Source organism: Solanum dulcamara, chromosome 3 (genome assembly GCF_947179165.1).
Source record: "Solanum dulcamara chromosome 3, daSolDulc1.2, whole genome shotgun sequence".
NCBI classification, from domain to species: Eukaryota; Viridiplantae; Streptophyta; class Magnoliopsida; order Solanales; family Solanaceae; genus Solanum; species Solanum dulcamara.
Window position 1 is genome coordinate 81,513,448 of NC_077239.1, and position 16,283 is coordinate 81,529,730.

A 16,283-nucleotide genomic window follows, 5' to 3' on the forward strand; every position below is an offset into this window, starting at 1 on the left:
ATCTGCCAACTTAATTAATAACTAGTCTGGTACATACATACTCTCAGCCCACAAGAAGTTCAAATGATCAATGCTATAAATAGAAGCAAAATGTTCATTAGTTTCCTACAATTATCATAATTCAACTAGTAGTTATATTTAAGCAAAAAAAAGAAAAAGAAATGGGATCGAAGACATTTTTACTAATAGTTTTGGCTATTTTTCTTGTGATAACATCTGAGGTTGCAGCTAGAAAGTTGGCTCAGAGCTCCATCACTTCCCTGGAAAAGGGTACGCTCCCTCACTTGTATTTATGTAAAATAAAGTTGTTACTGTCTGAAAAATCAAATTGTTTTTCTAAATAATTTAAATCGTTAATTAAGTTGTTGACTTATAATACTTTCATATAATTTTTAAAAATTAAGAAATCTTTACTCGAATTCACATCCTAAATTAAGTATTTTGATCATTATTTCAAACTTTTCACTTCCTACATCTAGGAGAAGCACTTCCACCAATAGGAATCGAAGGACCTATCGAAACCAAAGGAATGTTCCAACGGGGAGGATTTTTAGGAATTGGAGCACCTATGGAAGTCAGAGGGCTTTCAGGAATCGGAGGACTTTCAGAAATTGAAGCGTCTATCGGATTTGAAGGACATTCAAAAAGCGGAGAATTTATCGAAATTGGAGCACCTATCGAATCTGGAGGACTTCCATGAATCAAAGGAGCAGAACTTCTAGGTGTAAAACTGAATTAGTCGGGCCCATAAACGGATATTGAACGCCAGATAGAAAAATAAAAAAATAGTATGAATAAATATATCATAAATCTTCATTCATTTATTATGGATGGATGGTTATCATGTTGCTTTATATAAAAAATAATCTCAGATGGCTTAGTAATCGTTTGGTAGGTACTATAAGAATAACGTTAAACAAGGTAATATTTGCATAAGTAATATTGTATTAATTATGCATAAATTATTTTCTTATGCATTGTTGGATTTGATATATTAAAATATAACTTATACTGCATAATTCTATTTTTATAATTTACAAAAAAATTCCTCTACAAATATTATGGAAAGAATATAGAAAAAACTTTGAGCGGCAATTATGTCTTTAATTATACTAACACATACATTAAATTTCATTACATTACTAATATGGAGAATTTCCATATATTAGTCGATCATAAAAAGTGAACAACTTGATCAATCGAATCAACACACTACACCTCAAACGATGGGGAGGTTGTTATGAACTCGAAAACTAGTGTTGGGCGTAGAGAGGAGCATGGAGTGTTGGGCTAAAACAATCAAAGATTATTGTCAGATTTTCTCAAGAGAATCGAAGTACCAAAAAAAAAAAACATGAAAAAAATCAAGTGTGGTCAAATAGTGCTGAGTGCACCATTCAATTATTTTTATGGATAATCTTCGATATATTATAAGAATTATATCAGAAATATATCGAACGTAGTTGAATATCTATGGATTTACGTGCTCTCTTTTTTACACATAAATTAGCCACTGGGGGATAAATCTTCCTATATATACTCCACTTTTTTCAAATTCCATTTATGAAACTATAATGCTATTATTGTTATTGTTGTTTTCATACAGCTGGAATTGTAGAAAAAAGACAAAAATTAATGATAACATACTATCACCTTCCATATAATTTTCATTAATATTTGAAGCAAAATTTGTTAACTTAACCAAGAGGTCTCGGGTTCGAGTTTCTTTGGATACAGAATCATCTTTGTTAGGGAGCACTTTACCTTTTAATGTGAAATTTTTCAGCGCGAATTTGGATTTAGTCAAGCTTCAATGTGAGTGCCGGACATCGAATAAAAAACAAAAAAAATAAAAATTGTTAACTTTATTTGTGGAAAATGTCTCAACCTTATGGAACATAAGCTCAAAAATTCATACTAACAAAGAAAATGAAGAATTGTCAAACCTAATTAACAATTGGAATTTTGTTAAATCGATATACTCTAATGTGTGTCATATAATAATAACTTTAAATGATAAATATTCTTTAATTTTATTCGCGCATCATGCAGATTTAGTTTCATACTACTGAAATTTTATAGTAACATTTTTGGATATAGTTTAACTCAAGACGCTAGCTAGGTTATAGTATCTTGAAGAAAGATATCAGTACATCAAGATAGTAAATGCAAACAGCATGATCTTTTCAATTCTCAGCCATATATACATTTTGTGATACTCTTATCACTATGAAGAATATTTAGGAGGAAAAACAACTCTATTTCACAATAATAGAATTACAGAGAATTTACACCAAAAATTTCTCTCTACAAAAAAACTTCACTAAACACTCTCTTCTTCTCACAATCTCTTCCTGGATTGTATTACAATCTCTATGGATTGATTTTTGTGTGTGTTTTACAAGTGAAATATAAGTCTCTATTTATAGCCTTAGAAATGTGGTTGGTGGTTGAATTTTCCATTCAACAATGGAGGCTTCAACAATGGTGGCTGATGGCTTCAACAATGGCGTGCAGCTTCTAGAATTGTGGGCTAAGAGTCAAGTTTTGCAGCTTCTAGAATGTTGCTGAACATATAAATTCTCTCCTTTCAGCTGCATTCCAACATAGCTACTATCTGAAAGTTATTCCAACTATGTCGCTGCACAACTCTGATTTTTCTTGAGTGACCACCTTTGTCAATATGTCTGCTGGATTCTCCTTCGTATAGATCTTCACTAGTTTCAACATTTGTTGATCCATCACCTCGCGTATCCAGTGATAGCGAATGTCGATATGCTTTGTCCGAGAATGATACATTGAGTTTTTGCTTAAATTAATAGAACTTTGACTATCACAAATGTATCTTATACTCTGTTTGATTTATTTCTAGTTCTTGAAGAAACCGCTTTAACAATAACATTTCTTTACTAGCTTCCGCTACAACAATATACTCTATTTCAATTGTAGATAGTGCAACACACTTCAACAATCTTGACTACCGTGACACAGCTCCACTCCCCTGCAAAAGTATAAAGATATTCTGAAGTTGATTTTCTACCATCAGGATCTCCGGCCATATCTGAATCTGTATAGCCTTCCAAGACTGGATCAGCTCCCCCAAAGCATAGACTTGATTTTGAAGTACCCTTAAGATACCCGAGAATCCACTTAACTGCCTTCCAATGTTTCTTTCCAGGGTTAGAAAGAAAATGACTCACCACACCTACCGCATGTGCGATATCTGACCTTGTGCAAACCATGACATACATCAAACTTCCAACTGCTGAAGAATATGGAATTGTAGACATCTCCTCAATCACTTTCTTAGATGAGCTTTCTTGGATGAGGGGCACGAACTCTTTCTCAACTTGAAGTGATTTACCAAAGGGACACCTACCGGTTTGACATTACTCATATTGAACTATTTAATCACCCGTTCAATATAATTTTCATAAGATAGCCATAACTTCTTGTTTCTCCTATCTCAAGTTATTTGCAATCCCAAAATTTGCTGAGATGGACATAATTTTTTCATTTCAAAGGACTCAGAGAGTTCTCTCTTCAACTGTCTAATTTTTGTTGCATCTTGTTCGATGATCAACATGTCGTCCACATAAAGTAGAAGTACAACAAAATTGCCATCCGAAAATCTCTGAATATAAATACACTGATCTGCAGCAGTCTTTTTATATCCTTGACTTACTATGAATGAGTCATACTTTTTGTACCACTGCCTCGGTGCTTGCTTCAGGCCATATAAGCTTTTCGTAAGCTTATAGACGAGGTTTTCTTTTCCTGAAACCTCAAAACCTTTTGACTGCTCCATATAGATTTCTTCATTTAGATCACCATGAAGAAATGTTGTTTTGACATCCATTTGTTCAAGCTTCAAATTCAAACTGGCTACCAATCCAATGATGATACGGATTGAAGTAAATTTTATAACTGGTGAAAATATCATCAAAGCCAAATCCCTTTTTCTGTAGGAATCCTTTGACTACTAACCGGGCTTTGTGCTACACAACTTTTCCGCTGCCATCTTTCTTTAGCTTGAATACCCATTTGCTCTTCAGTGCCTTCTTTTCTTTTGGAAGTTTTACAATCTCATAAGTGTTGTTTTTCTGTAAAGTGTTCATCTCTTTGGTCATTGCTTACAACCATTTTTATTTATCTTTATGAGATATAGCTTCATGGAAACTCTCTGGTTCTTCATCTTTAGTAAGAAGAATATACTCAAATTCTGAGTATCGAGTTAATGAAATCCGACTTCGTTTAGATCAATGAAACTGTTGATTATTGGCTTCACGAGGTGTACCATCATCGTTCCCCTATGATAGTTCTATAGCTTCTGGAGAGGTTTTTGCCTCCCCCTTCCAAACATCCTCTTGTTCTGCTTTTGGTACTGTTTCATACTCCCTTATGCTATTTATGGTAAACTGTAATGGTAGTGGATCTGGACCAACTTCTGGGCACTAGAATTTCTTTCATGAGACATTGTAGGATTTTCAATGTCTTTTATTGTATGGTTTTTGTGGAATACAACATCCATACTTCTGATCACCGTCTTCTGTATTGAATCTCACAATCTATACCCAAATTCTTCATCTACATAGCCTATGAAGATACATAGTATAATTCTACTATCAAGCTTCTTCTTGAGTTCCTTGGATACATGTACATGTGCTAAACAACCGAATACCCTTAAGTGAGAATATGAGGGATTCTTACCAGACCATATTATCTCCGAACCTCAAAATTCAACGGGGCTGATTGTGACTGGTTGATTAGGTAGCAGGCGGTGCGAACAACTTCTCCACAGAATGGTTTAGGCTGCTTTGCCATATTGATCATACTTCTGACTCATTCCAGATTGTCCGATTCATTCTCTTGGCTACTTCATTATGTTGTGGGGTGTGTTGGACCGTATTCTCATGTCGAATCCCTTGTCTCTTGCAATAGGAATTGAACTCCTTAGAAGTATACTCGCCTCCATTATTTGAGCAAAGGCATTTTAATTTCTTTCTCATTTCACGCTCTATCATGACATGAAATATCTTTAAATAGTCAAAAGCCTGGTCCTTTATATTTAAGAAGTACACCCATACCTTTCGTAAAGCATCATCAATGAAAGTAAAAAAAATAGCTATTACCACCAAATGATTTCTCCTCCATGGGACCACAAATATCAGAGTATATCAGACTGAGTAACTCTGATATTCTGATTGAAGAAAATGTAAATGAGACTCTATGTTGCTTTTCGAATAAGCAATGATTACAAGGATCTAAAGCAATATTCTTATCCATTCTAATAAGCTGCTTTTTCATAAGGATTGATATCCCCTTTTCACTCATATGACCAAGTCTCTGGTGCCACAGATTTTGAGACGCCTCTTTTTCCATAACATTGAGGTTGTTTGAGCATACATTCATATGAGTTTTATATAGGTTGCCACAAATATTTCCTCGAGCGAGAACCATAACTCATTTCAGCAATTTTCATGTGCCATTTCCAAAATGACTTTCATAGCCCTGTATGTCAAGAGCTATACCTGATATTAGGTTTAGCCGAAGATTTGGCATATGACTGACATCCTTCAGTATCATTGTACTTACGATATTTTTTTGTATTTTGATATTATCAATTCCAACTATCTCACAAGAAGAAATGTTCCCCATCTTCACTGCTCCAAAGTCTCATGCTTTGTATGTTGTGAAGAAATATTTTTGGGATGTGATGTGGTATGATGCTGCAGTATCTACCACCCATTCGTTGTCTTCTTGACTTGAGACGTGAAGGCATGTCTCTTCTTGGATGGAAAAAATGGCTACCTCTCTGTGGGTAGTGACTAATGCATCTTCATCCTTCTCCTTCAACTGTCGCTTCTCCTTCTGTAATTTTCTGCAGTTCTTCTTTAATTGGCCTTTTATTCTACAGTAGTAGCACTCATATGATGGCTTCCTACCATTTGTGGATTTTCCCCTGCTCTTTCTTCTGCCTCCCCTCTTATCTTGACTTCTTCTTTGTTGTCTCCCTCTTTCTGAAATAAAGGCATGTGACTAACCATGATTGATGTCCTTTTTTCTGGCTTCTTCATTAAATAAGGCATCTTTGATCATAGACATGGTCAGATTTTCACCAGGAGTTGAATTACTTAAAGAGACTACCGGCATCTCCCAGCTATCAAGAAGAAAACTAACAAGTAGTAGGTCTTGCATCTCATCCCCGAGAGACATGTCAACAGATGATAATTGATTTATCAAGCTTTGAAACTCACTGGTATGCTCAGCAACTGAAGTTTCGTACTTTAACTTCAAATTTACCAAACGTCTATCAACAGGGCTTTGTTTCGAGTGATCTTGGCTTGATATATCCCTTCTAACTTAATCTAGAGGGTATACACGTCTGTTTCTTGTGCAATATGATGAAAAATGCTATCGTCAATCCATTGTCGAAATTGACTGATAATTTTTCTGTTTAACTTCTTCCACTCTGCTTCTTTGGTGGAATTGGGGTTTTTTTTCTTTACTTCTATGGGATCATACAAATCTTTACAACTGAGGAGATCTTCCATCCAAAGTGTAATTTGTGGTAGTAAGCTTTATCATAGCTCCAGATGATAATGGCTCTTCCATTATATCTTTAAAATGGCTTGGTCAAAATTTTGGAGCAGAATCTCACTAAAAGGAACTCACCAACACGTCTGTAATGCTGCAAAATGGTAGGATTGACTCTTCTTGGGTCAAAATCAAGCCTTCAGAAATTTTTCAAATTTACACAAAACTATTGGGGTTAAATTAAAAATGTACTGAACTTTTGGGGCAGATTTATAATTTCAGTAACTCCAAGGGTTGTTTCATAAATTTCAAAAAAAATTATGATGATAAGGTGCTGATGTGGCACTGACTGGGCGCTGATGTGGTAGATACTGTTCACCTTCTTCTTCCTCAGAAAACCAAAAATAGAGCAAAATTTTAAACGACTATAACTTCTTCGTTTTAGCTCCTTTTTGCCTCCAAAGAGTTGCGTTGAATTTGTATTGACGCAAGGAATCTAATAAAGTGATCAAAACACACCGACGATTATATTTTTGAAGAACCTAGCTCTGGCTTGAAATTTTTGTGTTTCGATATCTTTCGACGAACACAGAATCGTGAGATCTAATATCACTTGTTGTGATTCTCTGATCACTATGAAAAATATTTAGGAGGAAAAATAACTCTATTTCACAATAATAGAATTACAGAGAATTTACACCAAAAATTTCTCTTTACAAAAAAACTCACTAAACACTCGCTTTTTCTCACAATCTCTTCCTGGATTGTATTACAATTTCTTTGGATTGATTTTTGTGTGTGTTCTATAAGTGAAACATAAGGCTCTATTTATAGCCTAGAAATGTGGTTAGTGGTTGAATTTTTCATTCAACAATGGAGACTTCAACAATGGTGGCTGATGGCTTCAGCAATGGTGTGCAGCTTCTGGAATTGTGGGCTAAGAGTCAAGTTTTGCAGCTTCTAAAATGACTGCTAAACATTTTAATACATGTACCTTGGGATAGCTAAAGGAAAAATGTCTATCTATCCGTTCTATTTGATTTTGATCTGATACGAAATTTAAGAAAATAAAATAAATTCATAAATTTTGTGGTGTTAAACTAAATACACATAAACTGTATTAAAATATCTTTTAATCTTAAGAAAGAGATGTTCTTTTTTCAAACGAACTGAAAGAAAAAATAAAACAAATAAATTGAAACGGAAAAAGCATATATATATATAGAGAGCCCGTTTAGATTGGCTTTAAAACCAACTTAAAGCCGTTTTTTAGCTTTTGGACGTGTTTGCATAATGCTAACTTTAAGTCATAAAGTTCTTAAAGTTAGTCAAAAATGAAAAGTTAGGATTTCTAACTTTTTTTTCTAAGTGCTTAAAGCCATTTTGTTTGACCATAGAAATTACTTTTATATCCCTTATATTTTAACTAAATTCCCAAACTACCCTTTTTACTCTTTTAACCCTAAAATTCAAACACTTATTTTCAACATAATCACTTTTATCCAAACACTCAACTGCTTATTTATAAAAATAACTTTCAGCACTTCAAAATTTTAAAAGCACTTCATACATAAAAGTTACTTTTTTTAAGTCCATCCAAACGGGTTCATAGTATATAATTATATAGGTGAAATCATTTTGTAGGTGCTTTATGGAAAAGTCAAGTTTATCAATCTGCCAACTTAATTAATTACTAATCCAGTACTTAATTAATGCAATCTTCTAACTTAGCCCCAAGAAGTTCATGATAATGCTATAAATAGAGGCAAGATGTTCATTAGTTTCCTCATCCTTGTTACAATTATCTCAAAATCAAGTAGTGATTATATCTTAATTATAATATAGTTTCAAACAAGAAAAAAAATGGGAAAAGTATATATATAGTATATAATTATATAGGTGAAATCATTTTGTAGGTGCTTTATGGAAAAGTCGAGTCTATCAATCTGCCAACTTAATTAATTATTAATCCAGTACTTAATTAATGCAATCTTCTAACTTATCCCCTAAGAAGTTCATGATAATGCTATAAATAGAGGCAAGATGTTCATTAGTTTCCTCATCCTTCTTACAATTATCTCAAAATCAAGTAGTGATATCTTAATTATAATATAGTTTCAAACAAGAAAAAAAATGGGATCAAAGGCATTTATGCTTATTGTTTTGTCTATTTTTCTTGTGATAACCTCAGAGGTTGCAGCTAGGGAGTTGGCGCAGAGATCCACCACTTCTTTGGACAACGGTATACTCCTCGTTCATTTTACGTAAAGATGTTACTGTTTGAAGAGTCAAATTATTTTTTCTATGATCAAAATTTTTTCAAAGTACTTTTTAAAAATATTTTGAATTGTTAGCTAATTAAGTTGACTTGTGACACTTATGGATCGTGTTATTTTCAAATATATAAATTTATTTTTAATAAAATTGAAGAGTCTATATTCAGATTCACATCCTAAATTAAGCATTTTGATTCCTGCACTCTAAAAGTATTAAGCTATAATAAAGAAGCATTTTCTTAAATTAATTTTGTTCGGTAATTACAAAAATTATAAGAAAACAAACAAAGAAATCAAAATTTAGCAAGAGTTAGGGTATCAATCTGTGCTTAGCCCATCTTAACTCAACCTCTCTCAATCCAAATAAACTTCTAAATTTTAATCTATGTATTGATTCAACCTATTTTAATCAGTATAAATTCAACATATAAACAATCCATTTGCCACTCCTATTAACATGAATATGCATGATTACTTGTGCAGGACATGCAAATGATGCCAAATTACTAGGAATGGGATTTCAAGGATATTTAGGAGGACTAGGATTTCCTAGACCAGAAATCGGAGGACTTCCAAGACCGGGAATTGGTGGACTTCCAGAAACTGGAGGATTTCTAAGACCAGGAATCAGAGGATTTCCAGGAATAGGAGTAGGCGGATTTCCATGGGGAGGATTTGGTGGTGGTGGTGGCCGTGAATATTATGGAGATTATCCAAGAGGTGGTGGATTTTATCCTGGTGGCGGTTATGGCGGAGGATATCCTAGAGGTGGTTGGTATGGAGGATTGCCTCGCAACTAATTTGTGTTTAATTAATAGGTAATATAGTTTTTTGCTGGAAGTATGAATAAATAGATGTATCATAAATCTCCATTCACTTACTATGGATGGATGCTCATGATCATGTCATGTTTCTTCAAATAATAATAATAGGATTATGAAAGAACTTAATTTATATACGTCCCTTTTAGTTTACATATTTTTATTGGCATCCAATGATCCAAATAGTTTTAAATGAAAACCTAACGATGTTGTATTTTTATTTTTTTTGTATTTGTTGTTTATGTTCCGCTTTACGCAACAGTATATTATTGTTGAATTTGAGTTATGTATACTAACGTCCGTGCATATACATTTGTTTTTTTTTACTTTCTTGTTCAATGTACCATATCTATTTTAGAATTCGATAAAAATTAGATGTTTGCACCAAGAAATTCATCAAATAACGCCAAAGGAAATGAATAAGCTGATCTACAAGTGGATAGCTTATGAAAAATCAATTCCTTGAGCCTTGCTACTGTTATATTTCTGGAATTTGGTGTGATATTGAAGAGTCAAAGTTATATATACCATCATCGTAAAGACTTTTTTATGCTATAAAGTCATTAAAAGATATGTATAAGTAATTAGCCTAATTAAAACGTGAGATTTGTGATATACTTACAATGTATATCTAATATACTCATAATATACTATATATTATAATAATATACTTACATTATAGTATATATACTTACAATATATATCTAATATACTTACAATATACTATCTATTACTTACATTGTATATTATATATACTTACAATGTATAACAAATATACTCATCATATACTATTTATTATAATAATATTTTTTCAAGTATTGAAATCTTATAGTGACTACAAATTTAATTTCCTTTAGATGTAAAGTAAAAATAATTATTTAATTGAATCACACAAAATTTGTAGGGAAAAAAAATTGACTTTATTAATATATTGATAAAATGCAAAACATACAAGTTACAAACTTACAATTAGTTGTATATAATAAGTTGTAAATTCTACATATTTCGAATAATTTTCTCCAATTCATCTGTATTAACATTAACAGGAATTGACTCATAATTTTCAAAATCAACAAATCCGTAATTTGGATTAGCTTGGGCCGAATGATCTCCAATTGACATTATTTCTTCAAGTTCTTCGTCTTCTTCCGTATCTTTTGCTCTTCCTTTATTCCTACACTCTAATCTAATCCAATCTCTGAGGCAAACTAAAACATTCATGACATTGCTCCCCAACGACTGTCGATTATTTCCGATCTGCTACCTTTCTTTACTAGGTGCACTGTCACGATCCAAGCCTAGAGCCTAGACGTGACATGGCGAATGAGGAACCCGAAAGTACCTCAAACAAGCCTCTTAGCATTCTTTTAGCCTTTCATAGGTAATAATGATAAATAGACAAGCGGAAATCATAATAATAAATCTTCAACTTACATATGTCCAACAATACCTCTAACTATTAGATTTAATGGGGCTAAGACAAGTTCCTAGCTCACCCTCAATCATAATAAAAGAAATGCCATAATAAAATATTTTAACATATCATAAGCTTAGAAAGATAAAGGAGTATTGTTCCCGGAACATGGGAACTCACCAAAAGTAGTCTTTAATGGAATATCAACTAGCCACGTGGAGGAGAACGAGGAGGAGCACCGATCCCTACATGGTGATATCATGTAGGCAAAAGAGTATGCGTTAGTACTTTGAATGTACTAAGTATGTAAGGATGCATGAACATTGAGGAAATATTATAACATTTATGTAATATGGAACATAATGTAATACATGCATAATAAATCATATGGATATCCTTTAAAACATTCATTTTGTGGGAAAATAACCATAACCGACATTTAAGACCATGCGAGCTATTAGATGGAATCCAACATAACCCCCTACGTTGGCCGGAGAGACTACTTGTCAGGTAGAACTCCGTCAACTTCATTTATTTCTTTAACTTTAACTTTAAGGGCTATTTATGGATCCATTAGCCTAAGCCTACAAGGGCTCCTATGTTGGCACATAGTTAATGAGACAAGGGGTTGCTACTAGGATTCCCTTACCGAATCCCACCTCAATGACCCATTCGGCGCTAAGTCAATCCCACGGAATAGTTTAATACTTTAAAATAGTCATAACATATAGCTTGAGAATTCAAAACATCATATTCGGTAGAATAGCTCATTAAAATATTTGGTAATTCAAATATGCAAGAATTTTCCTTATTGCATAAAGAATCCATCATTCATATCATTTCATCATTCTTTTATTTCATAAGACTCCCTTTTGATCATAGATATTTCTTTTATAAACATTCATTTGGAGTCAAAACTTTTAAGTCAAACTTTATTAAAAACATAGTAAAACTAGGTGGGTTCAAATCACTTCAACTTGCAAATATGTATGTAAATAAATATACATAAATACTTTGAAATCCATCAATTAAAAATTATGCTTTAAACAACCCACCATGAATTTCAAGAACCTTTAAATAGATAAATAAAAGAATTACTTGTAAACCATCAATTCATACATATGAAATTATGTTGCATCAAAATAGAGCAATAATCATTAGTTTAACTATGATTCATACTATTAAGTAAAATTAAGAATTAACATAAGAAAATATTACTTGAAATTAAGATATTTAATTGAAAGAGTTTTTGGGCTACATGGGTGGAAGAACCCATGGATAAACACCCACATAACTTAGAGTAAAGCTTAAAGAAAATAAACATAATTTATCATATAATCAAAATAATTTAGACATGAGAGTGGAAGGAATACTCTCATTGAAACCTTACATACCTGGAAACCGAAGCTTTAGTTGGTACCGAAAGACTTAATGAACACTCTTGAGTCCTAGCTTCTCTCCTTGCCGGAACGTTTTGTATACTATCCGGAGTATATGAATCACCGAAATAGTATTTCTTCACTACTAAGAACTAAAACTATATTTGAAAATGTGTAAAAAAGTGTATAGAGAGAAGATTTGCTTGAGAAAGCTTGATGAATAAAATGAGGAAATAAGGTGGGTATTTATAGGTGGGAAAGAGGGACCTAACAATAAATAAAATAATTATAAAAAAAAATCTGAAAATTTAGTGAAATATATTGATGTCATGGATGATGTTAAATGGAGGACCATTTATGTCATGAGTGATGTGAAATGTATCTAGATCTTTCTATGGTAGGTGAAATGAGTTATTTTTGACAGAATACTCTTTTTGGGAGCTGCGTTTGAATAAGATAAATTCCTTATTAAGATTTGGTGTCTTCATAAGAATTGTAGATATGGAAGTCTAGTTTCATATCGTTCAAAAATCAACCAATTTGGATAAACCTACAGTGATATATGATATTTCTTCTATAAACACTCATTTTCCGTCAAAGCATCCTACCTTACAAAAATTAATTTATTTGACCTACTTAACCTCCGAATCTTAAAATATGGTCTTCATAAAGGTTGTAGATAATGATCTTGTGGTTACTCAGAAATTTGAATCACTCAATTTGGATATTTCTATGAAAAGTTATGCCCAAAATACAGAGGTTGTATCATGTTTAGGCGAAAATTGAAACATCATATACAACGTTTTTTGGGGATGTTACATGCACTCTCTGACGCAATAGTTGACATTGGAACATTTAGCACATCCCTAGCCATGGTTGATAATACTGGATATTATTTTTGATTGTTCTTACACCATTCCAGTGTAGTAACATTATTTTCATCATAGGTCTCTGCAGTCTGTCTCAAATAATAATTAAGGTCATCCCGATTTATGCTCAGTTGTAATGTAGGCTGTATTCTATTCCAAATAGATAAATTAAAAAAATAATGGGCAGACATACTACGTGCCTGTCTTTTAGAAGATAATGGTTCGTCAGAAGGACGAGATAGAAGAACAGTATGACTAGGGGTAGCATTATCAAGTAAATCGATATAGTGATTATATAATGTTTGAATATAATCATTTGTATCACTCATCGCCTTAAACATATTAGGATCTTCATCTTTTCCAATTTCTATAAACGTCTATATAAGGCGAACACATTCAGACATAGTATTAAATTTTATATACGGATTTAACATAGCACCAATTAAATAATAGGAGGAATAGGAAAAAAAAATTTAAAATTTTTCTATCATTTCTACGATAGTGTCTTTGTAATCAACTTTCTTTTTATATTCCATAAGCAATACAGAAATTTCGGGTAAATAAGTTAAAATATTAAAAACAGTAGGATAATAAGAACCGAAAAATTCAAGAGTAGCCAAATAATTTTTTTCTAAAAATATAACAACATCATTAATTTTAGTCCAATCAAATTCTTCCAACATGGCTTCGGAAAATTTTTATGTATATTGATTAAAAGTTATAGTTATAGAGGTTTTATAAATATTACAAGTTTTTAAAAAATCATAAGTCAAATTCCATCTAGTCTCAATTTCTTCGGACATTAATCTAGGTCTAAGATTATTTTTCTCGTATTTTCTTTTAAATTCTTTAAGTCTAGATTTTCTATTATTTTCTTGAATAAAACCAACTACATGCCTAATTTTTGTAATTGTTGGCTAAAAAAATAAACTCCATCTTATATATGACAAACACATCTAACATGAAAAATATCATTTAAAGGGGGAAAGCTCAATTTTCAAAGAATTAATAGCAGCAGTGTTGTTAGATGCATTATCAAAGGAAATACATAAAACTTTGTGTTCAATACCATAATATTTTGCAACCATTGATATAGAGTTAAAAATAAATTGTGCATTATGCCTTCGGTTTTCATCATATTGAAATGCTAAAATACGTTTTGGCATAATAAAATTACTATCTATCCAACGACAAGTAACAGTTAAATAATTATTTTTATTTATAGCACGATCAAGATCAGAAGTAAGTAAAACTCTACATGGAAGATTTGTTAATAACCAACGTAAATAATATGCATATTTTCCATGAAATCTAAAAATACCTAATCTTTAAGTACTTCTAGGAATACCGTTAAACATGAGATTATAAATTGATTGTATATAATGAATAAAAACATCAGAAGAAGCAAATGAAAAAGGTAGAGAACCCACAACTATCATTTTCACTGTCTCTTCACGATCCCTCATTTTATTATACGTCTCCGTTAATTTTTTGGTCTGCGGGTTTATTCTAGCTTGAACTAGCCCAGTAGCACCCTATTCGTTCTTTTCAACTAGGATGCTCATTGTCTAGATGTCTAGTCAATTGACTTGTTCCACCTCTATTACCCCCGGTCTTATGCTCGAAATTGTTTTGACACTCTTTACACTGAACTTTAGTTGTTCCGACTATGCGTTCAAAATAATGCATACTAAACTAGTTTTTTATTTTACAGGTCGTGGAGGAAGATTAACAATTCTAGATTGAGCATTACCTTACATTAGGACTAGTTGGTGTAACATCCACATCATCATTATCATCTTATTCTATTTCTACTTCAAATCATTTGGTTTTCTATACCGTAAGTTTTTTGATATTCATTTTTATTCATATCATGTGCACCTACACCTATTTCTCAAAATTCACTAGGTGGTGCTTTAGGTATATGAGAATAATTTCTACGTGTACTACCTCTATCGGAAACACTTTTTTTCTTACTACCACTACTTTCGCCGAGACACAAATTTTTAATATTTTTACCTATATTTTTTAATCTATCCATTATGCAAATTAAACTAATAAAAATTATACACACAAAAATTAAATATTTAAATATACTAAAATTAATTTACTAACTAAAAGCAAGAGAGGAACGATTATACCAAATTGCTGGAATCAAACAAAAAATCATAAAATTGATGAAATGTTGAACACTTAAAAGTTAAAAACTTCCACTTGATGTTGTTAATTGCAAAAAATAATAAAATATTGATATCACTTTAAGAGATAATTAAAAAATTGAGAGAATTAGATGATTGTTGGTGGAAAAAAATGATTAAATATTGTAGGTATTTATAGAAAAAAAATTTGATTAATTAATTTTTTTAAAAAAAAAATTGGCATATTTTCAGATTTGGCCCAACGGCTCTTATTGAAATCTGGCCCAAAACGTTTTCCCAAAAAAAAAAATATTTTCGTTAACAGGCCGGTGGCCCGGTACTGGTCCCTTACCGGGCCGATCTTACCGGCCCAAGGCCAAAAATAGACCGGACCGACCCAAATTTATTTTTTTGTGTTGGGATGGTACCCAATCCGATCTCCCCCGTGTCGGGCCCTTAATGAGTCGGTCTTAGGGGACCGGTTAAGGGGCCAACCGCCCCATTTGACAGGCTTAGTACCTAGTATGATTCACATGTATCTAGGGATTTCATCTGCCTCCCTCATAACTCACTCGCTTATCTCCTACTCTCGCTCGCCTCTCTCACTATTTTAGTGAATATGGTAGTAAAAATACATGTAACTAGGTATATCTAATTTGAAATATGATATGAAATTATTAATTAGCGAGACTATATATAATTATTTCAAACTATAAGGAGAATTAGTAAATATGATAGAAATGATCAATAAAGAAATAAAGCTTAAATATTTCTATGATAGTAAATATGATAGAAATGTTTAAGGTTTTATGATATTACATGATGATTTGTTGTGAGGCAATTGGCTTG

General features: G+C 32.2%; 2 protein-coding genes across 2 annotated transcripts; both read left to right on the top strand.

Moving 5' to 3' along the window:
* The first annotated feature begins 113 nt into the window (after positions 1-113).
* LOC129881943 (uncharacterized) lies at positions 114-1,019 on the top strand. Its single transcript, XM_055956056.1, has 2 exons — positions 114-270; positions 480-1,019. Exons 1-2 carry the CDS (start codon positions 162-164, stop codon positions 698-700), a joined length of 330 nt encoding a protein of 109 aa, XP_055812031.1. The 5' UTR covers positions 114-161; the 3' UTR covers positions 701-1,019.
* A 7,604-nt stretch (positions 1,020-8,623) lies between these two features.
* LOC129881944 (uncharacterized) lies at positions 8,624-9,791 on the top strand. The gene is made up of 2 exons (XM_055956057.1): positions 8,624-8,779; positions 9,297-9,791. Exons 1-2 carry the CDS (start codon positions 8,671-8,673, stop codon positions 9,611-9,613), a joined length of 426 nt encoding a protein of 141 aa, XP_055812032.1. The 5' UTR covers positions 8,624-8,670; the 3' UTR covers positions 9,614-9,791.
* The last annotated feature ends 6,492 nt before the right edge of the window (positions 9,792-16,283 follow it).

Coding starts and splice junctions, on each gene's coding strand:
- LOC129881944 (XM_055956057.1), top strand. CDS start 8,671: ATGGGATCAAAGGCATTTATGCTTATTGTTTTGTCTATTTTTCTTGTG. Junction 8,780..9,296: donor CACCACTTCTTTGGACAACG/GTATACTCCTCG, acceptor TTACTTGTGCAG/GACATGCAAATGATGCCAAA.
- LOC129881943 (XM_055956056.1), top strand. CDS start 162: ATGGGATCGAAGACATTTTTACTAATAGTTTTGGCTATTTTTCTTGTG. Junction 271..479: donor CATCACTTCCCTGGAAAAGG/GTACGCTCCCTC, acceptor TCCTACATCTAG/GAGAAGCACTTCCACCAATA.